At 40.4% G+C, this 24,915-nt stretch overlaps 1 protein-coding gene across 2 annotated transcripts; it reads left to right on the top strand.

Annotated features, from left to right (window-relative positions):
* Positions 1-78: 78 nt before the first annotated feature.
* On the top strand, positions 79-24,837 carry RTN4IP1 (reticulon 4 interacting protein 1). Of its 2 annotated transcripts, none has more exons than XM_069804973.1 (9): positions 79-450; positions 2,096-2,247; positions 3,043-3,111; positions 3,356-3,480; positions 8,752-8,800; positions 10,340-10,476; positions 12,658-12,841; positions 14,189-14,281; positions 24,390-24,677. In XM_069804973.1, exons 1-9 carry the CDS (start codon positions 195-197, stop codon positions 24,435-24,437), a joined length of 1,113 nt encoding a protein of 370 aa, XP_069661074.1. In that variant the 5' UTR covers positions 79-194; the 3' UTR covers positions 24,438-24,677. The 2 variants fall into 2 exon arrangements, with proteins under 2 accessions (XP_069661074.1, XP_069661073.1); XM_069804972.1 differs by lacking the exon at positions 24,390-24,677 and adding an exon at positions 24,704-24,837 and having other exon boundaries at positions 81-450.
* Positions 24,838-24,915: the final 78 nt, after the last annotated feature.

The following is a 24,915-nucleotide window of genomic DNA, read 5'->3' as shown; positions in this document are numbered from 1 at the left end:
TTGGCAGGGCCGCCAAGAAGGCGGCCGCCCATTGGCCGCGGGCGCCGCCGGGGCGAGGGAGGAGGGTAGGCAGGCAGGCGGGCCGGCCCGGCCCGGGCCTGCGGGACTGAACGCGGTAGGCGAGCGGTGAGCGCCGCGTCCCAGCCCGATCCCGCGGGGCGCCGGCTGCGCGGCCCGGCCCGGCTCCCCCGGCCATGCTGTCGCGGGGGGCGGCGAGCGGGCGGGCGCTGCGCGGGGCGGTGCGGGCGGGCGGGCAGCCGCCGGTCCGCGGCCTCCGCGCCTCTCCGCGGGCGCGGTGCGCCATGCCCTCCTGGGTCATAGACCGGTACGGCCGCAACGACGTGCTGCGCTTCACCAGGGACATGGTGTTCCCCACCATACACTTCCCGAACGAGGTCATCATTAAGGTTCACGCCGCAAGCCTGAACCCCATCGACCTTAGCATGAGAAGTAAGTGCCGAGCCCGAGCGGCCGGGGCCGGGCCGGCGTGATGATGGCAGGGCACGGTGTGCTCGGGCTGCGGCTGCCGCCTGTCCCCCGGCGACCCCCGCCGTACAGACCTCGGCAGCGGCCCGGCCCGGCCCGGCAGGCACCGGTCTCGGCAGCGTCGAGAGGGTCCCCCTTCCCCGAGGCAGGGGTTGGCCTGAGCCCTGTGGGAAACCGCCTCTCCGGAACTTATTTCTTTTTCACGTTCTTGGGGGAGAACGGTACAAAAAGCCATTGCCTTTCGGAAGGCGAGAGTGCGCGTTGCGGGGGTAAGCTTTTAATCCCAGTGACTGATCGCCGTCCTCCGCCGGCTTGCGGCTCCCCGGTCAGCTTACTTTCGTTAGTAACGTACCCGAGGTGGGGTTTATTTCGTGGCCTTCTCCCCCGTCCCCACCGTCTGGGTGGTGGTACTCGCCCTTCCCAGGAGCAGCGTTCCCCCGAGAGGTGCTGGATTCTCCTACCTCTTTGAGGTGAACGGGGCTGAAGGTCAAAGTGGCCGCAAAGTCGGCACGTGCGACCTGATCCAAACCATGTTGTTCCTTCTTCCTGAACTGGCTTCTGGGTACCTGCTGTCATCTTGCCCGGGAAGTCTGTATCTTTCTTTCACTGACCAACTCTTTGTATTTGACACGTTTTAATCAGATTTTTTCCTCGGTTTCAAGGTTCAGAACACATGGAGGAAGCTGTGGTAGTAGAAGACCTTATATTTCATGTTGAGAAGTGATCTTGCCTATCAAATCAGACTCAGTAGCACATGCAGAGATATCTGTAGGAAGCCTGCCTACAGAGCTGTAATTTGTGGTTTGGGTCTCTAATAAATTAATTAATTAAAAAAAAAAATCTTTGTGTATGGTTGTGGGTTTGATTATGGGACACTTGCTGTCTGAGGATTGCTGTTGAATGACCCGCTTGAACTGCTGGGCTGCAACTAGTATTTTGAGTCAGTGTAAAAGTATTTGGAAGAAAATACATTTTCATCCTACTTTTCAGGTGCCTGCTTTTGTGTCTGTTTCTTTTCTTTTCAGTATCAGAACACTTTCTAGCATAACAGGGCACCAAGGCAGACTTGTCCAAACACTCAAAAGGGCATACACGCCCAAACGCAAACTTTTTTTAGGCTGAGCAGAGTTATTAGATGGGTAATTCTGAGAGTTCACACCATTTAGCTGTTGCTTACTGAATAGAAGCTCAGGTTACTCATCTTAGGAGGTGTGCCTTAATATTTTTTTACAGTGATGTTCATGTTGCTTTTTACAGTACTTTATCTGAAAAGACAAATGAAAAGCTTGGAGTTCTTTTGGATTTGTAGCTACATGATGCTGTTGGAAAATGGAGCGTTTCCAGCGGACTTCATAGAATTTCTGATATTGTTATCACATACTAAATATTTTTATAATGGAGAGCCATTTCATGGACAAATAAGCCAGAATGAGGTTTACTCTTTCTTTCTAAAATCTGTGAAAGTATAAAATACTGAAGATTTTTTGCATGCTTAAGTTATAACAGAAATGAGGCACATTAGGTACAGACAATGCTTTCTGATTGGAATTGTCCAGTTTATAAATGAAAACTCATTATGGTACGTCATGGTTATTTTCATGTTTTGCAGGTGGTTATGGTGCAACCGCATTGAATATGAAGCGGGATCCCCTGAAACTCAAAACCACAGAGACTGAATTTCCACTAACACTTGGTCGAGATGTCTCTGGTGTTGTTATGGAATGCGGACTGAGCGTGTCTTATTTCAAACCTGGAGATGAGGTGATACCACCAATCTCTTTTGTTCTAAAATATATAGTTAAAATATACTGTGAGATGTTCAGCTTTTGTTTCCCTCTTAAGAAATTTTTTGGTTTTATGTTGTTGCACTCTGAATGAGAACTATCTGGCAGTAAATTCCTAGAATGCTTTCTTCCCTACTTTTTTTCTCTGAAAAACATGGTCTTTCCCAGACTTGCTTCTGCAAGTTTCCCTTCTGTTTTTTAACTTTTGATCCATTTCAGTGGTAGCAAGAGAGGGATTTATTTATTTATAAGTGCACTCTCAAGATGCTGCTTCATTTTTGACTGAAGATAGAATTCTAACAGAAAGGGATTAGTTGGTCTTTTTTCTTCAATAACTTAGGATAGGAGCTCTTGCACAACCCAAGAACCTCTTTGTGATTCCCCACATAAATACTGGTATTGTTTGCTTTCACCTTCACTAGCTGCTTTCAAATTTCAACAGTTTTAGTATAGCAAATTCTGATTCCTCCCAGCCCCATCCCCTCCAATCTGGGCTTTCCTGGCATGGAAGTAGTTCGGGTTTTTTGAAAAATTATGTCTTATACACACACAGTATGGTACAGTTTACTTACAAAGCTCTGCAGTCCTTCATTTAGTCAGTCTTGTGATTTTTTTTGTGTGTAAAGAGTAAGCTAAACTGGTTCTGATAAGCAATAGAGAAGACATTCTGTAAATTGGAAAAAAGATTTCTTCAATGAAGAAAACTTTTCTGTGTAGGTACAGTCATGTGCAAAGTCACAAAAATTGATAGTTGCTTTCTGTTTGGTTTTAGGTGTGGGCAGCAATTCCTCCATGGAAACAGGGCACTCTGTCAGAATTTGTGGTGGCTAGTGGAAACGAGGTAAACTTTCAAAAACGTGGCTAACGGGCAAAACCCCAAAATCGTAAAGACTGGCTTTTTTTTTTTCTTTGGTGTCTAAGTAACTGTATGTTTCTTGGTGCTTGGATTGATTTAGACTCCAGCTAGTTACGAAGACAGTTGAAAATGTGGAATACATGATCTGCAGTTCAGTAAAGCCTGTGTAAATATTTCAGTGTCACATAGGATCTGCTGTGTGAGTTAGATATGATTGCTTTTATTTCAGGTGTCTTTTAAGCCAAAGTGTCTCAGTCACACAGAAGCTGCCTCCTTACCATATGTAGGTCTCACAGCCTGGTCTGCAGTTAACCAAGTTGGAGGACTGAACCAAAGTAATTGCAGTGGGAAAAGGTAAGTAAATAGTTCTGGTGCTAAAACTTAGTGTTCCATTTTTATACTGATGAGCTGCTTCTAAGACATGTCCAACAGTGATGAAGGCTGTTACACCATGACATTCACAAAGACCAGCTGGCTTGAAGGTGCTAGGTTTGATCAACACAGCTGCTGAGAGAGGCTTCTTTAGAGGGAGGCTCAGATGAGGACCCTAACTGAAGTGTACCTCGTCACTTGCTGCTCACTTCCTCTATATAGTGACTATATAGAGGTAGTCCAATGTATATCTAATGCATAGGACTATATAGAGAATTTAAGGATGGTATCTCTAGGAATTTATAGGGACTTTGCCTTTCTGCCTGCTAGGACAGCTATCCAAATGTAACATCCTCTTTCTGAGTTACTTTGGCAACTCACAAAAGGCCTTCTCAGCCACAGAGGTGTGGTTCACGCAGTTCCTGCATGCGTGGGCCATTTGGAACAGACTGGTTTTCCAGCTTTTTAGAAAAAAAAGAGCAGGTGACTGGGTGTCATTTGACCTGTAGGCCAGAACTTTGATGAGGTCAGGAATGCAGAAGAGAAGAGGAAAACGTGCAAGACGAGCAGCCAAATCAAAGAGAAAAATTGGCTTTGTTTATCAACCTGTTAATCTGACAATGGCAGATGGAGGACAGAAGAGGAAAAAATGCATTGAAAGATTGGAGCAGATACCATTTTTCTCCTGATAATTGAAATTTGCTGTTACTTTGGCCTTTGGATGTTTGTGTAAATAGATAGCAAAATGTTCAGAATGGAAAGAAGGACAAAAGTAAAAATACTGGAATTGAAAAATAATCATTAAAATTACTATGCTGCACCAAAAATTTAGGTCATAAAGTAATTATTGGGCAGTAGGAGTCTAGATGCCTGACCTCCTCTTATCTTGGGCGTTACTGTTGTAATGCAACACATTGCAAAAGACACTAGATGTATTGAAATTCTTCACCCACGTCTTTAGAAGGTAATTGAGTGAGTGCTTGTTCATATGTCGTGGTAAATTTCATCATGAAAATATAAAGTAATTGCTTGTTCTAAAGATAATGTTTTGAGAAAATGAAATTGCAAAATTTAAAGCAATTTCAAAGAGATGTCATTGAAATTAACTTCTAGCTAGCGGTAAAATTCTAGATATGTTGCCTTCCTTTTTATTTTTCAGTATTTAGACTTTTTTATTATCTTAACTTTCACATGTAAATAGAATTAACCTAAAGATATGTTGATAGGCTAGCCTTGTTTAAAGTATCTTTCCAATCTTCAGGTGTTTAGATTGTTAAAAGTGAAATTCAAACTGTATTTATATCATGTCTTTACATTTAACATTTACTTTTATGTTCCAAATATTTAATTACTCTGTCAGCAAAAAAATTTTAATGTACTTATAAAGTCATTATGTTTCCCAGCTAGAAGTTTTGAACTGTAAAAACAGCAGAGAATGACTTACGTGATGGTAGATTTTTTTTTTCCCTGAGAAATTTCTTGTAGGAAAATACATAAATGGCATTGAAGGGGCTGTGTGAAAGTATATACCATGAACTTTACGTTACTCTCTCAAGGCAATAATTTCAAAAACAAGAATTTACATAATGTTTCTTAATTTCTTGAAATAATTTAATATGTTTGGTAAGAAGTTGTCTACATATGTGATTTTATGTTGGTGTTTTTTTCTCCTGTAGGTGTATGTAAATAGCTATATAGAAGGGTGTATATATACCCAAGAGTGTGTCTTATTTTGAAAGAGCAGCTGTATTGCTTCATGAAACCTACTTCACTGACACTTTATTGCAGTGTTAAGACATCTTAGAAACAGCGAGATTTTTCTATTGGTGTGTATTGTTTTCTTTGCCTCTTTAAGGTGGAAGGGTGGGCTAACCAGAAATACTCGCTAACAGTCCAACATCTGACCGTATGTTGATCTGACAGGAGTATCTACTGCATCTGCACACACTTTCACAGATTTTGTTTTTACAAGTTACCTGAAGTGTGCTTACGTTGTTCACCATGTCTCCTGCTTCACTATAACTCCAGTCATTTCTCCATAATTTTTATCCTATACCACCATAATTTATGTCAATATTCTTGCACAAGCTAAAAGTGAACATTCTTGTTATCCAGAATGTTCAGAATGACTCTGTTGTTTTGGAGTTCTCTGTGGATAAAACCTGGAGAGCTGCTTATATGTGCCAGCGTCCAGTTTTAGTAGAAAGGGGATATGCTTGTTCAACAATAGCTGTTAAATATCTTGCTTGCTGTATTCACAAAAAGCATGATAAAAACAAACCTGACAATTTGAGAAGTTCTTGAAAACGTTTATGTTAATATTAAGTAAAGGTCTTTTATGTAAATACAGTCAATATTTTATATGTTTCAGTATGCTGGGGAGAGATGCCAGATTCTGTTACTGTAAGCTATTAAACATACACTCCTGGTTTATAATGTTACAATGAAAATTTGAATAATATAATACCCCAAGAAAATATTTTTTTTTCAAAGTCTGTGTGTTACTTCATCATTTTATCTGTTAAGAAGTACAAAGTGAGTGTAGGTTGTAAAACTTCTTGATAGGGTAAATGCTCCTTGATACAGGAATAGATCTATTAGGGATATCTTCTTGGCATAATCAAATGGAATTTAATTTTATATATATAAAAAATTGATATATTTATTCAGTAACTATAATATTTTTTATTTGGCATGCAGCTGAGTCACTGAAAATTGCTAGTTGTTTATAATCTGGAGAAAATGTTAGTCCTTGATCTGTACACCCGCTCCCCACCCCCTGTGTCTTTTGCAGGGGGGGGACACAGCTGAAACAGGTCCTGGCTCCCTGATGCTAGTTTCTGACCACACCATAGTTCCAAGCAGGGCCCAGGGAGAAGGGTAAACTCCCAAATCCCACAGTATGCTCATCTGGAGAGATCTGCTGACTCTCTGATCATTCGAACCGCTAGAGCCTTGTGGGGCTTGGTGAATGCTGGCTTGAATTAATGTGCCTTTGTCAGAAGGGAGCAAAGCATGGGGTATGAACGTTTGTTTTGTTCTTTTGAGAGAATTGGGTTCTCTTTGATCGCTGTTCAGGTCGAATAATTTGTTAGTTTGTTCCCTCGTGCACATGCTTGTATGTTAGTTTACTCCTGAGCTCACCTTTGCAGTGAAACGGTTAGTTTCTCCGATATGTTTTCTCCAGGCTGTGTTTTCATGAGACAATGCAAACAAAACTCTGCCTGCTTTAGCACTTTCCATGATCTGTGGTCCTTCAGTACCATCCTAACAGGTCCTGTGCCTTCAAATGCTTCCCCGCTTCCTTGTGTTGTGCAAAACAACGTGTCTTGCTGTCCTCAGTGCTGTAAAAATGCTCATCTGTTGAGCTGTGGCACATGGATCTCCTGTGCAGACAGTTTGTCTCTGAAGCGAAGAGCTTTCTTGAAGTCACAGTGTGTGGAGAGAGTTTTAATAATTAGAAGGTTTGGTAGAAAATAGCCCATGTAACATAGGAAGAAAACAAATCTGGAAAGTATTTCTACTGAAGAATCTCAAGGGCTTTTACTGAAGGGGAAAATAAAAGTCCTAGCCAAGCACCTCCTTAAAACCAAAAATGTTACTTAAATCCTTGAGCAAAATGTACGTTTCAAAACGACATCTTTCTCCAAAATTTGTAGTGGAAGAAATGCCCTTTAAGCAAGGAGTAAGATTGGAAAGGCAGTTAGACAAGGTTTTTTTGAAAGGATTTAATTGTGACTGTCCTTTGTAAGGATAAAGATGGGCTTAACCCAGTATCTTGAGTGTAGCATCCCTGAGCCTTTTCAAGTATAATAAAATATAAATATGAATGTTGCTTCAGGCATCTGTCGTTAGAAGCATGGTTCTGAGGATAAGTACTTTTTGGCAAATTTAAAAGCTGCAGGCATTGTGGTTTTGAATTCCTAATCTGAATTATGCAGCTTGGATCAGTGAAATAAGAGGGAACGGAATCTGATCAGTTACAAAAGAGGAAGCATTTTAAAATGGATACTGTGACCAAAGCCAAGTCTCTTAGGTTACTTCAAACAATTTTTGTAAACTGAGACTCCAAATTGTGTAGTACAATTTTGCACTGTAAAAAGCAATTTCCTTCAACATCCAGCACAGTGAGATTTAAAACAGGAACATCACCAGCTTCTGAAGGTACTGAAATTTTTCTGGCAAACAGAAGTTCTAAGAAACATGATGTTCCCCAATCCTATGCCAAGGCTTCATCTTGGGTCTTACTTTTGTCATAGAATTAGCAAATGGGTCCAAAGTCCAAGCACTGTTTGTAACTTCAGCAGCAAGGCTTTCTTACTAATTCACTTTCTGAAGTTCAGTTATGTAATAAAATATCCAGCTGAAATTTTTGAACAGTGATTAGGCTGCTAGCAGTAAGATTCTCACACAACTACACTTGCATTCATTTTTATGAAATTTAGTGTACCGTGTTCAGTTAAAATGAACTCTCATTTGTTAATAATTTGGTAATATATTCATTCATTTTCTTGTTTGTGTGCCAGTTTCCACAACCTGGCATTTACAGGGTCTTATTGAGATGTACTGAACTAGAAAAATTCTACTGTCTTTTTTTCTAAAGAAAAAGGCAGTTATCTTAATTTAATAGAACTTGAACTAGTTTATGGTGAGGCTACTTAATTCTATTTTTGTCTTTTAGATAAGTATTTACATAAATATTTAGATAGATAAATAAATAGATGCAATATGGGAACATTATGTTCCATATATTCTGAAGTTCCCAGTCTCCCTAAATAATGTGATAGTAAAGTACTTTTTATCTTGGATAACACCAATTTGTGTAAGATGTTGGTGAATCAGATTTTTTTTCTTTAGGAGATACAACAGTGGAGTCTGGGAGACAGAAAGACTTAACTGATTTTGTCCCAAATTAAGCAATTATGTTTGGGAAAGTGAGGACAGGGACAGGGGGTTTGGGTGATAAATGTTACTGCCTGACAGCTCCACTGCCTGGATTTAGTGGAAAGCACATATGAGGAGGTCTCTTTGGCTGTGCTGAGATAATGCTCTTGGCACAGGAAGCACGATCAGCAATGTTAAGTCACATTATTGGCTATCTGAAGAGTTAACCACTAAGTAACATTGAATGACAAATACAATCTTTTGCTTAAAATAATTTGGTGTTAGAGATGTATAAGAAGCATCAGAATACATAGTTACTATAGAGTTTATTTAAAGAACTATTTAATATATTTTAATTTTCTCTTACAGAGTATTAATATTAGGAGCTTCAGGAGGAGTTGGTACATTTGCTGTACAGGTAATATAAACCAGCATGCCCACGATGCATCTTCAAACTATTCAATATGAAAAAAAAAATAAATTAAGGGAATTGAGGGAAGGAATAGTGAAATAGCAAGCTGCTGATCAATCTGTCTGATTGATCTGATTGATATTTCCAGAAGTGAAGTATATTCAGATTTATTGCTTTCCATTTGTTACATCGTATTAGTTTAAAGTAGGAAGCAGGGCCTTTCAAAGAAAGGAGTTATGAGTGTAGGTAGTGAAAGATGGCATTTCACAGTTTAGGTGCAGGAAATCTCTAGAATTGGTGTAACTTGAAATATGTAGCCTGTTTTCATTATCTTTCAGTCAGCTCCACTCCGTAAATATGAAAAGAACTTGGTGTATGAGTAGAAAAACTGATGGAGAATGTATTGTCTACTATAAGTATTGTGGGTGGTCAAATGATATGAGAGGCACCAGGCTTTTATGTGCAGTATATGTAAAGCACAGTGGCTTAGATTAACTTTCCCTCACTGTCTTTGTCCTGCTGCCCTTTTGTCTGTCTTTATTCCAGTAGCTCTAAACTTTGGAGAGTCATCGTGCTCTGTTATTGATCCGTTAATTGTGGAACATCCTCTTTTCATGCTCTCACTTAATTGGGGGGTTTTGATTCTAACTGGTGTCATCTCATGCTGAAACATCTTTCTCTTGAGAATAGGAAAAAAATATAGAAGTTGGGTGATTGCATCACTACGTTCCATGTTACTAGACCACAAGCACAGTGGTTTTAAAGAGGCTTACAGGAGAATTTTTAGTGGTATGCTATTTGCCTGATCCATTATAAAGCAGGTGGCTAAATTAGATCAGTACAAAAGGCTGACTAGCCACTGACTAGTTGTGATTTCTACCTGATTAATCCTGAGTAAACTACATTAATTAATCCAGAATAAATGTAAAAAAGATTACTGTGAATGAAAAATGAGATTACAAGAGAGATAAATAACTAGCAAAAATCCTTTACTTTGCTATAACTTTTGGAGTAGAAGACAACCTGCCATTCTCTCTGTGGTACATCAGAGATGACTTCCTTCTTTTTTCTTGTTATTCATATTTAAGCTATTTACAGTGAGATAGATATATGAAATACTTAATGAGCAGGTAGGAATATAAAATATTTTAATTTTAAAAATTTAAAAATACTTAATGCTTGATCTGGTGACAGTTTTGTAGATTGGTAACTTGGACAATACCTCTTGGTATACATTTAGCTGGCAGATGCAGATGGCAAACTGAGTATTTTATTTGAAGCCTTATTTATCCTGAGACCTGGCATCTGTAAGTGGCATTAAAAAACCATCCTCCTTCCTCCACACCAACTCTTCCCTCCCCAAAACCTCCTTAAATATTGATAAATTCTAACCACTGTTTGTCTGTGGGATGTGTGACAAGGTATTCTGGGTTGGAACACAGTGTCCCCACTCCCTACTAAAGGTGCTCATTTATTATATAAATATAATGAGACTTTGTTAAATTTTAAACTTTGGACTTCTTTTTTTTTTATACTTGTTTTTAGCTACTGAAGGCCTGGGGTGCTGACGTGACAGCAGTTTGTTCTCATGATGCCAGCACACTGATGAAAAAGCTTGGAGCGGATAATGTGATTGATTACAGATCTGGAAATCTGGAAGAGCAACTTAAAACATTACCCTTGTACGTTTTTGTGTTGCTTAATACTGAGATGAAGGAGTTGATGGTCAGACCTTCTGCCTTTTGATTGCTTGACTCCAGTCTATCAGAACTCTCTCTTTTTGTTGTTCCCCCCCCCCCCCCCCCCCCTTCTAAAGCGTTACTTTGTAAAGCAAATTTATTTTTGAATGCAGTTTGCCAAGTGAGTATCCCAAGCACAGATTTCATTGTAAGACTAAGCCAGTTAATTGGGCTTGTGGAGGCAAGCTCGCTTTCACATGCTTCTCTTCAATGACTGTGATTTGAACAGTTTTGTCAGCTTCCATCCAAGGATCTTGGAGCATTTACAAAGCATGAATAAATTAAAATAAGTCTCAGAAATCCTTTGTGAGGTTAGTAAATAGTAAAATTGATCTTCTAGAGGGAACGACTATGTCATGAAGCAGTTAAGTGACTTGCCTGAAGGTCTTTAGCCACTGTGCAACTCAACTGGGAGTAAATTTCTCTTCTGTAATGTTGGGTACAGTTTCCTCTGATAAACAATCACACTTATCTTGTCACAGCAGTTATGTTTAAACTAGCATGGGGGTTTTCTCTAGAAATGAAGTCCTTTTTGCTTTTGTAGTCTTTCCAACTGTTTAAACTTAGTCTGCTGTGACTTGTATTTGAACATGATAATTACACTGCTCTTTTTAACTAGATTGAGTTAACTTTATGGGAAGGAAAATAGAAGCCGTTCAGTCTATGAAAGAATCTTACTGATAACTGTGCTAAGAAGGCATGTGCCCTTTAACTATGGTGTGATTGTCAGCAGGCCTGAGGTCAACTGTGAGGGTACCGGCACTGTCTGTATGGGCAGGACATGCAGCAGCTAACTTCACAGTTTGCAAGCAGTGCTAAATTTGCCTTTGTGCAATTCAGCATCTTAAATGCTAAACACCCATTCTGGCAAGTGACCCTTTTTAGGAGATACCACCAGCACTGTCCTAGGGTGCAGTTTTACAGTACAGCTAAGCTGATCAGTCAGGTATACTGAGAGGGATGTTCCTACTTCCCTTCCATTTTCAGTTGTACTCACTTAGACCCCATAGTGAGCTAGTTTTTCCTGGAGCATTAGTTTTCATAATTTTAATTTCTCTTGTTGGCAGCTAACTGTTAGGTCAACTGAGCTTTAACATGAAATCACATCCTTGGAAGACAGGCAGGAAAACTGTCTTTCCAGAGATAAGAACTTTTCTATTTAATTTGCATAAAGTATTTTTCGTCTTATTTGTAGGTTATTTAGATTAGATGTATGTGTATATGCATATCTGTTGCAATCTGGAGAATGCTGGAAATTTACAGATGAAAATGAGAATGAGCTGTGCATCTAACAGAATAGGTGGATAGCTCCCTGTTGCCTGTTCAGCCTTTACAGGCTGACATGCTGGGATAATGAGAAGGAACGCTGAAACTGTGGCTTGTTGCCAGAGGCTGCATATTCCATGGGGGGAAGGTTTTAGACCCTTTGCATTGTTAGGTTCTACGTTGAATAGGTAGATGTGAAGAAAAGAGCTGTCAGTAGAGGTAAAATGGCTCCAAAACAAATAAGGAGGTCACAAAAGACTTTTAGAAGTAAAGCTGAGAATTGGCTCACGGAAAAGATGTGAAGAGATAAGGGTTAGCAGAATAATTTGTTTACGTATAATTTGTTTATGTAACTTTGGCCACTGGAACTGACTTTCACGTGAGTACAGCATGTACAGATGTTCCTACTCAGGGTGTGAGTCCAGACTAGTTTTTACATGCACATACCATATTTTTCAATGCTAGGACCAGACCTACTGGAACACCAGTAGTCTCAGTGGGAACGCTGAAGAGATAGAGCTCTAGAAGGCTTTAAGCAAGTAGAGAATGTAGTTGTGCATCTAAGAGTCTGCTTTTTGGAGTTTTAAGTGCAGTTTAAGTTACCTAAATAGCCTGTGTCTGCTCTGCAGTGAGTGGGCAAGAACCTGTAAACTTAACTCCCATTGTACAGTAAAGCTGGGATTTAGCTGAAGTCTTGGGGTCTTTCTTGCCACTGTCTTGCAGGCATATTATTTTACTGCATTGTAGTGACATGTAAAAATGTAAACTATAGCCAATTTCTGATATGAATTAGCTTAATTATGATGAAAGTATTTTTCCCATGTTGTGATTTTAAACCTGTTCTTTGCATGTCTGCAGATTTGATTTCATCCTAGATAATGTTGGTGGATCCACTGAGAAGTGGGCTCTAGATCTCCTGAAGAAATGGTCAGGAGCAACGTATGTTACCTTAGTGACACCTTTCCTGATCAATATGGACAAACTTGGAGTGGCTGATGGCATGTTACAAACAGGAGTCACCGTTGGTTCCAAAACTGTAAAGGTATTTGACAAAATCCTATATACTTTAATATTATGTAGTACTCTAGTGGCTTCCTTTGTGGTTTGGATGCTAGTCATGTGGCTCATCTAGAGGCATCTGTTGTATTTTCCTCTTACATCATTAAGTATACTTCATATGCATTTTTATTCTTTCCTTCTTTCTTGCACTTGAAAAAAAAATATGTTGGGGTGGTGCTGATTGATGTATGTGGTAGTTTGGGGTGCTTTGAAGTTTTGATTCCTTATTGTGCTTTTCATTGTGGCCTTTTCCATGTGGCCTCCCTACTGAGTCCTGCTGACAGCTAGTGTTTCATAGTAAACAGAGCAAATCCCTGCCTCATTGAAGTGAGGGTAATTTTGCTACTTGCTTTAGGCTGGTCAGGCTTTCTCTCAAAACATTGTTCCATGACTGATTCTCTTCATCCTATTCCAGCACCAGAGAGTAATAAAAGTGGTTGAGGGTGGCTAGAAAGTCTTTCATCTCTTTCATGTTCATGTGTCTGGATGGTGATACTGATTTTTCTAGTTTTCTTAAGTGGATCTTAAAACATTCTGCCAGTGGCCCCATCAGTGAGGCTTTTTAGAACTTTTCTCTTTCTTCTCTCGACATGTGTACTTGCTCTCCAAATGAATGCTTTTCAAGCAGTTGCTATGGTATTCCTGTGATGGCACGGTTGAATGAGATTCTAAGTCCTGCATCAATACTTTCAAAGGAAAGCTCAAAACCAAAATGAAAAGGCTGGGAAGAAATAATGTAATATTATTTCTCAGTGTTCATGTTTCCATGATGGGGAACATTGTATGCCATGTATTAAAAATTGCCTCTCTCTGGCAGATAATGGCTCCTACTCCTGTAATGACTTACTCAGAGGAGGTGCTCTTGACTTGTGCTTGTGAGATCTTCCCAAAATGGTTTTTGTGTGAGCTGCCATCCGTCATTGGACGGTGATGACATTGGCAGATGTGATGGGGGAAAATTTAATCACTGACACTAAGGTGGAAGTTTCTAAATGTCACATTGCTGAGTTTATTTCACCCCCATACAGCACCATTTCTCTCTTATGTAACAAATAATGCTGTTTCTAGCTGCAGAGACAAGGTGGTTGTTTTTCTCAACTAGCTGACTTGTGCAATTGGACACAAAATTCACCCTGATCCTATTGTGGTAATACAACATCCTCGTCTGTACATTTAATCCACATGCTTAGGTGACTTTTTTTCAGACACTAGCATATAATTTCCATGTCTTTTCCTTAAGTTACTTCTTTAGTGCTTCTGTCATTAATTTTAGTTCCTGTTTTCAGTTTCCTCTCATGACTTTTTAATATATTTGTGATCTTTCTTGCAGCATCTCTTTAAAGGAGTCCATTATCGGTGGGCATTTTTTATGCCAAGTGGCCGAAGTTTGGATGAAATAGCAGAACTAGTTGATTCTGGAAAGGTATGTCAGTAATGGTTATTTGGGTATTTGTGCTGAAAAAGGTGCTGCTTTGACTCGAAAATGCTGTAGTTTACAATTAGGGAATAAAATGTTACGAGAGTAACAGTGAGGAAACCTAATTAAGAATTGACTTGCTCCAGTTTCTAACTTCTGCCTTTTGCATGGAATTTAGGAGTTCATAATCCTTAAGACTGTTCTGCCTTCTCCCTCTCCACCCTACCTGTTTTTAAAAACACAAAGCTTACTAAGTTATGAGGAAAGAATGTCCAGTGATTGTTTATTTTTGCCAGCGGGAATCATTTAGCATGAACTCTGGTGTTGAAAATTACATATTTTAAGAGGCCTCATTTGGTTCATTTGGTCAGAATGAACATGACTGTGTGTATCTGCATATGCAAAATTGCTTAGCCTGGATGATCAGGAGTCCTGCCCATGATGTGCACAGAACTAGAATATTCAGGTTATTGCAGGTCATAGATGATCTGCATTGGCAGACTGGTGACAAGAATCTTGTGTTTCATTGTTTCAGTGCTTCAGAGTATAATGTTTGTGCTAATTCAGCTCAGTGACTTGGAATATCGTGAGCATTCATAAGCTTTCGAGGAATCTCTTAGTGGACTTGGAGGAAAGGCATGAAGTGGCAGATAGACTACTGCTTTTCTGATCTTTTCAGGTTTATGAGCTTGTTACAAAGTGTGTGTTGAGAGTGAGCAGTTGATTGCCTGTTTATTGGATTGCGTGGTGCTGTAGGTTCTGGCAATGTCCTCTTTTGGATAATTTCATGTTGCCAGAATTCCCACAGTAGAGAATATGGACAACTGCTGTTAATCTTTCTATGTGGTACCTAAGCAGAAGAGGAAGTAGAGTCTGCCATGACTGCTGGTAATTCCAGTATGTGAACTGTCAGACCATCTTGTGGTCAAAATTTGTGCATATGAGTGAAGTTTAGATCTCAAACTTTGAGTGTTGATCTCCTTTTTTGCTATGCTTTATGTTCTGGAGTTTGGCGAAGAGTAAATAAATTGCTGTTGTACTTAAGGCCTGATTACTTCTATTCGCCACTTCAGTGCTGCTGATCAGAATAAAAATCTTCCTGAATTCAGCCACTCCTATTCCTGTGTTATGACCAGTGTGCTGCTGACACAGCCAGTGGAAAGTCTGTGTTTCCTAGAAAGTTACCTACTCATAAACAGAGGCTGCAGCAGCAAATAAGCTGTGGTGAAGTGTGTTCCTGGCTACAGCTTTGCACCACCCTGCTTTGCATTATGTCCAGTGCTGTAGGCATTATCCCATGGTCAAGAAAGAAACCCTAGAAGATGCTTCTCATCCTGTGATTGCATCCAATCACACTACTAAATTATAATCATCTAAGAAACAGAAATGTCCTTGTCTTTGTTCTTACCATTTGTCCTGATTCTTGGCCAGTCACAACTTGTTTTGTGCTCTGCTCCTACCTTGTATGCAAAACAAATGCAGAATATGCCCATGAAAGCCTCTTGGGAAACACCTGTTTATGCAACAGAGATGAGGCTTAATCGGTGTTCTCTGCCTAATAATCTGGACAGGTGAATTGTAATGCCATTTAAAATGTACGTCGTACATATATGAATGTCTTGATGTACTTTTTGTTGTAAGATGATAATGAGGACAAAGATGTTTGCTTGGTCTTTTATTCTCTGTGCAAAAACAGGTCATAATGTCAGACCGTTTATCTGCATAGTCATTATTCTAGCAGCATTTTACTCTATTTTGTAAAATGTTGTAAACACCTGTGCTATCATCAGTATTTTATAAGACCCAGATGTGTTCCATCTAGACATGTTAGTAAGACTATGACCTTTATTGTCTAGACACAAGAGTTCTCTTAAGTGGGCAGATCATCCATTCAGAAGAGTAGGTATTTTAAAAAAAGGCAGTAAAGAATTACTGGAGGAAGTCTACCATAATTTCCTATAACTAAGTGAAAAGAAATGTTTATGTTTGAATAGGAGAGAATAAATGAGAAGTAAAAAAAACCACCACAAAGCAATAAAAGTGTAGCAAGAAGACTTGGGGAAGCCAGCAAAGTGAGCTCATGTAGTTGAACTTCTTAGTTCTGAGTGAATACAGTTTTGAGTAATGCAGATTTAGTTATTTTGAAATTTCAGTGAATCCTCTTTTCTGTTACATACATCTTAATTTTGAGATTGTATGAAGTGTGAATAGGAGAGCAATTGGAGAGCTCCTGAAAATGAGAGGCTTTTTTCAGGAAAGTATATATCATGAGGCGGGATTTAAATGAAGGAAATTAAAAAGAGCTGATGGTTTAAAGGGATGATGTTACAGTAAGTGAAGCTTTGAAGAGCATACCCCTGAAGCAGTTACAGATCACATTGATTTGTCAGTGTTTTTTCCTTTAGTCCTTTTGCACCAACACAGATTTTTAGTTCTGATGAGTTCATCATCTTCCTTTGTGAAAGCAAAAGGATTCTCAATCCTTTAGTGAGTGAAGAATAAGCAAAAAAGGCATTTTGTTTAAAGATACTTGTTTTTCACACGGATGATCTTTGCTGCAAGGAATAGAGATTTGCAGAACGTCAGCTATGAGGAGGGGTTCTTTCAACAGCCTTTTATAATGGGGAGGAGAAGGAGAGGATTTGATGAGCTGGTAGTGCAAGGAAGGAGAATAATTTTCCTTTTGTAATTTACCTGCACGGCAGCTCACTTCTGGGGATTGTAAAACCAGTTTCAGTTTATGAGCTGCTTTCTCTGCCTTGCAGCCACACATCTTGCAAAGAGGCTATTGTGAGACTGAGGGGCTGGGAGGCTGCTGCAACAGTAGTGGGCATGGAGGAAAAACAATTATTTCCTTGCCAAACTTTGAGATACTGGCTACTTTCTAAACTGCTTAGAAGTCCCTGTTGTGGGTTGAACTCTGCTAGTTAATTATGAGCCAGTATGGACTGGCTTAACGCGGGCTCCACCAAATGAGTTGATGATGCGTATGTCAGAAGCTGGGGATCCCTTTCCATGGCAGAATGTTTCTGGTGAATTACAAGGTTCTCATCTAAAGAGAACTGAACTCAATAGAGCCTTTAGTTCAGGACACAGATCTGCTGGCACACGGTTCGCTGAAGCATTGTCACTGATCTCTGCTGCCAGCATCATCTCCGAAAAGCTTGTTAGGAATTAGTTTGATGTATTTGTGGTCAGTGTTGCGCATTTAACATTGACAGTCTTGGGTTTTGCTGCTTGCTTAAGTTTTCCCTCTTTTCTATGGATGTGCCATTTAGTCCTTGGTGAAAATATATAACTACGTAAGCTTATAGAAAGCCTCTAACTTATAATTGAGCACTTTGCCTTTTATAAAGCCTGATGGAGGAAGGCAGGCTCAAAAGACTCCTTAGTGTTGTATGGGGGAGCACTAAGTATGTTGTATGTTCCTGCTGGACCATGATAGGACGTGGGTTAACGTGGAGCCCTACAGAAATTTTAAATTTTCATTTTAATTTTAATGCAATGCCATTTAAATGCAGTGCAGGGGTGTATGTGCAGTATTTCTGGTGACTTAATACTCTTTCCTTCAGAGCAGAGTTGCATCAGATGGGCTGATGGGTGAAAGTTGATTTTGCAGAAGGAAGGCTAAAGGACAAGTAGAGTTTCCAATCATGAAATGAATAGATCATTCTCTGTGTTGTTTGCTTTCTAGATAAATGTTACAGCACAGGCAGACATAAGAAAAAGCAACTGCATGCCTATATTAATGTAATTTGTGTGTAGTGTTGGTTATACATTTTGCTGAAGACACTGGATGCTTTGGACTTAGCACTGGCTGTTGTGGTTTGGAGGACAGGATGCTGACTGTTCTTTGGCCCTGCTGCTGTCTTCCTGAGCAATGCTGTACAAATCACCTAGCCTTTTGCTACCATAATTTCTCTAACTACTAATGAGGGCTAATGCCCTTTATCCACCTTTGGTGATTTGCTCTGAGATACCCTGTTAATAAGTGGAATTCACTTGTTTTGTATTGCTAGTCTTTGCTACCCAGGAAGTAAATGACACAAATGGATGTGGTCATCCACTTTGATGTTACTTGGGTTTTGGGTTGTTTGGATGGCCATGAAGATGGCTTACATTCCTCCTGCTAGCATTACATAGGTTATCACAGCTTCTTGACTCTCTATTGTAACGGTGTGTATTGATCTGCTTCCAATTCATCTTGTTACAGTTCTGCAAGTAACTTTTTCCCCTGGCCCTTATTGCACGATTGTTGCAGACTTCTCTCATCTATATGAATACCAAACAGCTAATGTAACATATGGAGTTCTTGAACGTTCTCCAAAACTGGCATCTCTAGATGTGGCCTTCTCTGCAGTAATTCCAGTCTTTGTTTTTATGGCTGTGCTAAGGTATCTTAAGGTACCTGAGGTGACTTGCCCTTGGGTGGTGCCTGCTTGACGGTCTCCATCTGAAAAAGGACACTAGGGTAGCAATTTTCTACTTAAATGTCTAAATTGACTAGAGATCAGTTCTTCTCCGCACTTTCTTTAGTCACTCACACTCGTTCCAATGACCATCTTTCTCCATGCTAAATTGCAAAGCTTGCACTTTTTTTTTTTTTTTTTAAAATGTTGTGTTTTCTTGTTGCAGTGCTTGTGCTTGCCAGGTTGGTTTGCTAGAGCCCAGAGGTGTTGATCAAGGAGAGGTTGCCAAAAGCTCTGCTCAGTCCTTCCTGTTCCAAAATGAACCTCTATCTGCATTTTGTCGTGGCCACCAAAAAAACCACTGTGATTTTTATTAAAACACATCTGCTCTTCCTCTTCCAGGACATGGTAGCTTGCTTATGCTCTTTATGAAAGTGCTGTGTAATTACATCATAAAGTGTCTGTGAAGAAGACTAATGGAAATTTTGCATACTGTGGAGAGATAGGGTTTGAATATGTAAATTCACATGATCCACAATAAGGTCTGGAAAAATTTCATCATATACCAGGTATTTAATCAAATGTGTTGCCTCAGCCTGATGTAATTGCATATTCTGTAGAAAGGCAGTCCTAGTGTTCTGAGCTCTAGTCCCCTAGTGTAGGAGGGAATTATGTCCAGCACAGCAGTGAAATGTGGGGTCAACAAGACAGCTCTTGTCTGTTGTGAGTTTAATTTGCTGAGACCTGGGGAGATGCAGGTCACACAGGACTATTCTTCTAATATATATAAAATATGTATAATATGCTTTCATATATAAATATATATATACTCATATATATATATATCTGTACTAAAGTTTGTCCTGTCTTAATTATATGGTAGCGTTGCCCCGGGTTGCTTTAATTACCAGCATAAGTATCAGGACAGCTACCATGAACGTTACTGCTAGGGGATTCTAGAAAAGAGAGTTGCTCTTTCCTTTAGTTAATAGTTTTTCAGCATGGTTCAGTAGGTAACTAAACCCAGGATCATCCTCGTTTCTACTGATTTAAGCTTGGGCTAGGCTGGCATACACTACAATTCTGGGCTTGTTCCAGTTTCTTTCTGCTCTTCATTGCGTTCTGTAGAAGCTGTTCTGCCAGGGCCAATTAATGAACTAGAGGTTTTTTAAGCCTCTTCTACACTCGGAACCATACCCTGATAGCCTGCTTAACTGGGGTTTATCTTCTAGCATTTTAGTAATTGTAGATGATACTCGAGTTCCTGTGGGCTGGTGTTAGAGGCTTGATATGAAAGAATGTACCTTGGCTTGAAAAACAAACAAAACCTGGGAATACAGTTGTTGGTAAGGTGACTGTGGGAGTAGACCCCAGGACACATGCCTTCCATTGCCATGTCTTAACCACTGCAACCACCATTCTTTTTATGGGTGTATGAGGCTGGATCGTTGGATCATTTTTACTTCTGTTAGGCATTTGGGACAGAAATATCATGCACCTGATGTCCTTTAATGTGCTCTTGGATGAAAGTGCATATTCTCTGAAATACAAGTTAACCAAAACCATAGTACTGCATAGCTGCAAAGCTACCCATACAATGTGTGACCAGAGCCAGCTGTTCCAGAAAGTAAGAACTTCAATCTTTGTCCTCAGTGAGGGTTGACCCTAGAACCCGATGTTAGCAGGCAGTATGAAGCTCAGCGTACATTGTTGCATGCCATTTTAAGGGGAAGCGAGGATGAAGAAAGGGGTGGGATTAAGACCTAAAGAACATGGAACTTGAGTACAGCAGAGAGGAGTTGTTCAGCTAAAGGGAAGAAGTGACAGAAACAGCAGTGTCCCAAACCAGCATTTTTTCCATGAGATGACAATAAAGTACTGAATGGATAACTAAATGTTTAGTTACAGGACAGGGACCGTTCTTGTTGACAATCTAATGATTCTTGTTGACATTGAAGGGAGACTCACTGAAGGCCAAAGGGGAGCATCAAGCCTTGCATTTGTACATTTGTGCCCCTACACCGCATTTGGGCATGGCGGTTATTTCTCGAGGAAGACAGCCTTTATCTTCTAACTCAGCTAGCCAAAATGGCGAGCAGGTCTTTTCCATTACAGCAAGCCCGTGTGAGGATTTTGATGCCTGGTGGAGCACATCACAGCTCCTGCTCCGTGCACACCCACGTGTCTTTTCCAAAGCGTGCACACAAGTCATGAGAGACTCATGGCTACTGACGGAGGCGTCAGTCGGGTATGTATGTGCACTGGGAGGCGGGCACTCAGCAAAGCAAGGTTGCCCTGCAGTTCTGACTCTGCCATCCTTTACAAACCTGGGGGAGAGCCAATGCACTGTCATTGCCCTTGGAGTGAGGCGACTTTTTTTCTTTTCCGCTTTGAACCAGGCTTGCTCTGAGTGCCTCAGAGGTTCGTTCAGCTCTGTCTGGAGAATTTCAAGGCTCTAGCTCTCCCTCCAGCGGCAGGAAGCAGCTCCACACTCTCTGGAGTGACTTGTTGCTAATATGAGGGTCAAAACCGTCTTCATTCCCTTCATGTTCTCGCTTGTCCTCTCCTGATAAATTCAGACTGTGTCCTTGCTACCACAGAAATGGGGACCTCCGAGGGTGGGCTTGAATTTGCCATTAGTGGGAGCATGTTCCTGCTGGCCAGTCAACTCCTGCCAGTGCCTGTTCACTGCCTGCTGCGTTCAGAGCTGGACTGGCTGGGATACCACTTCTGTGCTCTGTGTAGGATAGCCTTAATCAGCATCAGCAATTACTCTTTTTATTTTTCCAAACACATGAGTTCATTTCAAGAGACCTGAGATTCATTTCTATAGTATGTACTGCATTGGAGAGAATGAAGAGGAAGAAAATACTTTTCAGGCCCAATCTGTTTTCAGATAAACATTTCAATGCGTGTGTGTGTAATCCTTTCTCTCCCAGACTTTAGTTTAATCCCTTTTCCCTGAACAAATAGGTGTCCTCTGGCAAGGAACTGATGTGTGGCTGTAAATAGGCCGTGTTTTTATTATCCAGTTAATCTCCATTTATTATTACACATTCAACAAACAGCAGACGCTCCCCTACTTGTTTGTCTGTTCACAGGAAGAAATTTTATCTTAGTCAGTGGATTATGGTAAAGGCTGAGTGAATCACTGTGCTGCAACACGGTCAGCCCTTTCAGGGTTATTCAAACAATGGGGCTGACCAGCCAGCCAGATAAAATGTTTAATGCTCTAGATTGTCAAGATCATCAATTTAGTATTCATGTCTCTCTATAGCACTGCCTAAAGCCGGCGTTTAAATGGAGCTAGAGGTTACATCAATGTAGCAGATGGGCTTTGAGTGTGTGGTGGCTGCAACACACACTGTGTTTTGAACTGTGAGGTTGAATTCAGGGTTCCTCTGAATCCCTGTGTCACCAGTTTTCAAACGCGATGCTTTTAACTTTACCTAATAGGCTGAGGACCTAACATACCTAATTCTGTCAGGGTTATAAGCTGCAGCCTACAATAAACAACTGCAGGTAGCAGAACATTGAAGTGTCTTGTACATTTTTTCTCAGTTGCTGCACGTGTCTGAAATGAACTTCTGCCTTTCCCTGGAATCCCTTGTGCTGCTGCACTACTTTATTCCCTGAATATTTTTCCCCTCCTCACAGCCTCTTGTGCTGCTATGGTCATCTGTGTGCATGCTCCAGCAGGCTGAGTTTCTGTATTATTTTTTTTGTAATGGAAGCACAGCTTTGTATGTAACTGCCATTAATAATAAGTACTTGTACAAGTGCTGCACTTGTGCTTGGTTTAACAAGGTTACCGAGTTGGTTCTTCCCAAGCTTCTGCTATGAAAGCAAGGGTTGGTCTTCCTCAAAGCAGTCACTACTGATCAGCAGCATTTTCCTCCTACTGATAGTTACAGCTGCTGCAGTTTACTCGGATGCTCAGTTTACCCAAAGCCATTGTCTCATTCAGTGTTTTTGCTGCCCTGGCTCCATGTCCCTGACTTTGCTGATGCCTGAGACGACATTTCCGTTCCGTGCTGGATGCTGACCAAACATGACTTTGTCTTGAACTTGATGGGTCATGCCCCACTTTTCTTCCCCAGTTGAGCAGCAGAAAGTGCTATATGGTATCTTTGTGGCTCCCCTCTGTGTGTTACTACTCTCTTTGCTAGAGGTTTGTTTACAGAGATTGTCCTGGCAGAACATGGGGAAGACCTGCAGCATGGCAAGTTTGAGGCACTTTGTGAATATATTTGCACAGTTGCACTCATCGTGATTTGGCTGCTAATCCTGACGTTTTCTTTGGAGGGGGTTCACTCGCTCCTACTTTTTTGCCATGTAAAGTTCCACACTACTGCTAAGTTTGCCATGACAAAATAAAAAGGATAATCTAGTGACAACATTAGGAGATAGTCGCATAATAGTTAGATTGATGTCTTGGATTACTGTTATCATAGAAGCAAAAACACTAGTTATTTTAGTGCAAGGAATGGACTTCAATGTAAGGTACTGGGTATGAATAAAGAGAAAATTAAGAAGTTGAGAAGAGGACCTACATGAGCACGGACAACTACCAGATTGCATTTGTTGTGCTGTTGGGTAGGGTGCTGAGTGGTCAGTTCTGCTTGGAAAATGCGTGCATATGAAAACCTTTCTTTGGTAGTGCTGCACGTTCACCTCCTAACCAATATGTCTGAATACATATCCTTTGCCTTCTGGTACAAGCAAGCAAGCCTTTGGCTGGCAAATTGTTTGTGTCCTTAGCTGTTGTACTCCTTTTCTGTTTAGTGAGATGCATGTCCTACCAGGAGAGGGCAGTTACCAGTTCTGGAGTACTCAACAAGATATTGTGTGCACTAGTAGCAGCTATGAGGAAAAAGCCTGAAGATATTTTTTTTCATTGACACAAATAACAAAGATCTTTGTCTAGCACAGTAAATAGGGTGTTTGGATCTTTGTTACTTCAAATCTTCATTACTGCAAGAGCTACCTGCAGATTCCTCTACTGTTAGTTTTCCTCTGATAAGAGGATTAGGATCAGTTCATCAATGCAAGAACATTGGGCTGGTGTTAGGGGATCCAAGGTAAGAGACCAACCTCAGGGTAGGGAGGATCTTTGGGAAGAGGTGTGGGAGGTACTTTTGTACACAGATCTTATTTTGGCCTTTGGAAGGCTGACTCAGAACTCGATTATAGAAAAAGTCTCTTCCCTTGGACCAGCAGTGACAAGCAATTTCCAGAACCAGCTGGGATTTCTTCTGCCTCTGTCAGTACACTATGCTGTCTAAAGAAAATGCTCATAGGGTTTTCAGGCTCCTTAGTTAATAGTGGGGACAGCGAATAGGGTAGTTTCACCTTCATTATTAGAAATGAGTCTGAAACAATCCAGAAGGCTACTCTACAAAATTAATGCCAAAAATAGCAGCCAATGTAAGCTGGGCTTAATGATGTATGCCTGTTGGAATACATAGTGGCTGAGTTTTCAAGTGTATCTAAATGATTCAGCAACAAATGTTTGTGGACTTTTTTTTTTTTTTGTACTTCATTTGTGGCCAAGTCTTTTAAGGGTACTGAGGCATGTACTGATGCAGATAGGCACTAGATTAATAGGTATCTTTAAAATATCTGACCTTTTGAAAATTCTTGGGTTTAATAAGAAAACCAGTAGAGAAATACAAGAAAAAAAAAATGTTCTTCCTTTTCCTCAGTGTATCATCGTGGACAACAAGAAGTTGAACCACAGTGTCAGCTTTTAAATGTGACTTTATTGTTAAGAGTCCCAGGTGAGGGCTCCAAACTGTGCTAGTGAAGATGTTTCAAAACTTGGGCAAAGAGCAGCAGAAAACCTTCTTGCATGCATAGGGGTCCCTGAAAAAGTTAAAAGCTAGTGACTACGTTATTTGGCAACTTCTGTCCTCAATACTGTAAAGAAACCTCCCCCCTTTCTTCATACAGTTTTGAAGTGTGAAGGTGATACATTATTTTATTTCTAATATAGTGACACTTTTTCTTTATTCTGTAGATTCAACCAGTTATTGATCAAGTCTTCTCTTTTTCTGAAGTTCCAAAGGCCTTTCTGAAATTGGAAGGAGGACATGCACGTGGAAAAACAGTGATCGATGTAATTGGTAAAAAATAAAGTATCTCTAATCATTATTCTGCCCGCAGTCAGTCCTTTACTAGTAAATTACACTTGAACATGAATTGGTATGTAGCAACTGTTTCTTCTTTAAA

The sequence above is a fragment of the Haliaeetus albicilla genome, chromosome 17 (assembly GCF_947461875.1).
Source record: "Haliaeetus albicilla chromosome 17, bHalAlb1.1, whole genome shotgun sequence".
Lineage (NCBI taxonomy): Eukaryota > Metazoa > Chordata > Aves > Accipitriformes > Accipitridae > Haliaeetus > Haliaeetus albicilla.
The sequence above is the reverse complement of the archived record's forward strand: the minus strand, read 5'-3'. Positions and strand labels throughout refer to the sequence as shown.

Excerpts from the sequence above, each read along its gene's own strand:
- RTN4IP1 (XM_069804972.1), top strand. The coding sequence starts at position 195 with ATGCTGTCGCGGGGGGCGGCGAGCGGGCGGGCGCTGCGCGGGGCGGTG. Across the intron at positions 8,801-10,339 it reads TTGGTACATTTGCTGTACAG|CTACTGAAGGCCTGGGGTGC; the intron begins GTAATATAAACC and ends ACTTGTTTTTAG. Across the intron at positions 12,842-14,188 it reads TTGGTTCCAAAACTGTAAAG|CATCTCTTTAAAGGAGTCCA; the intron begins GTATTTGACAAA and ends TCTTTCTTGCAG.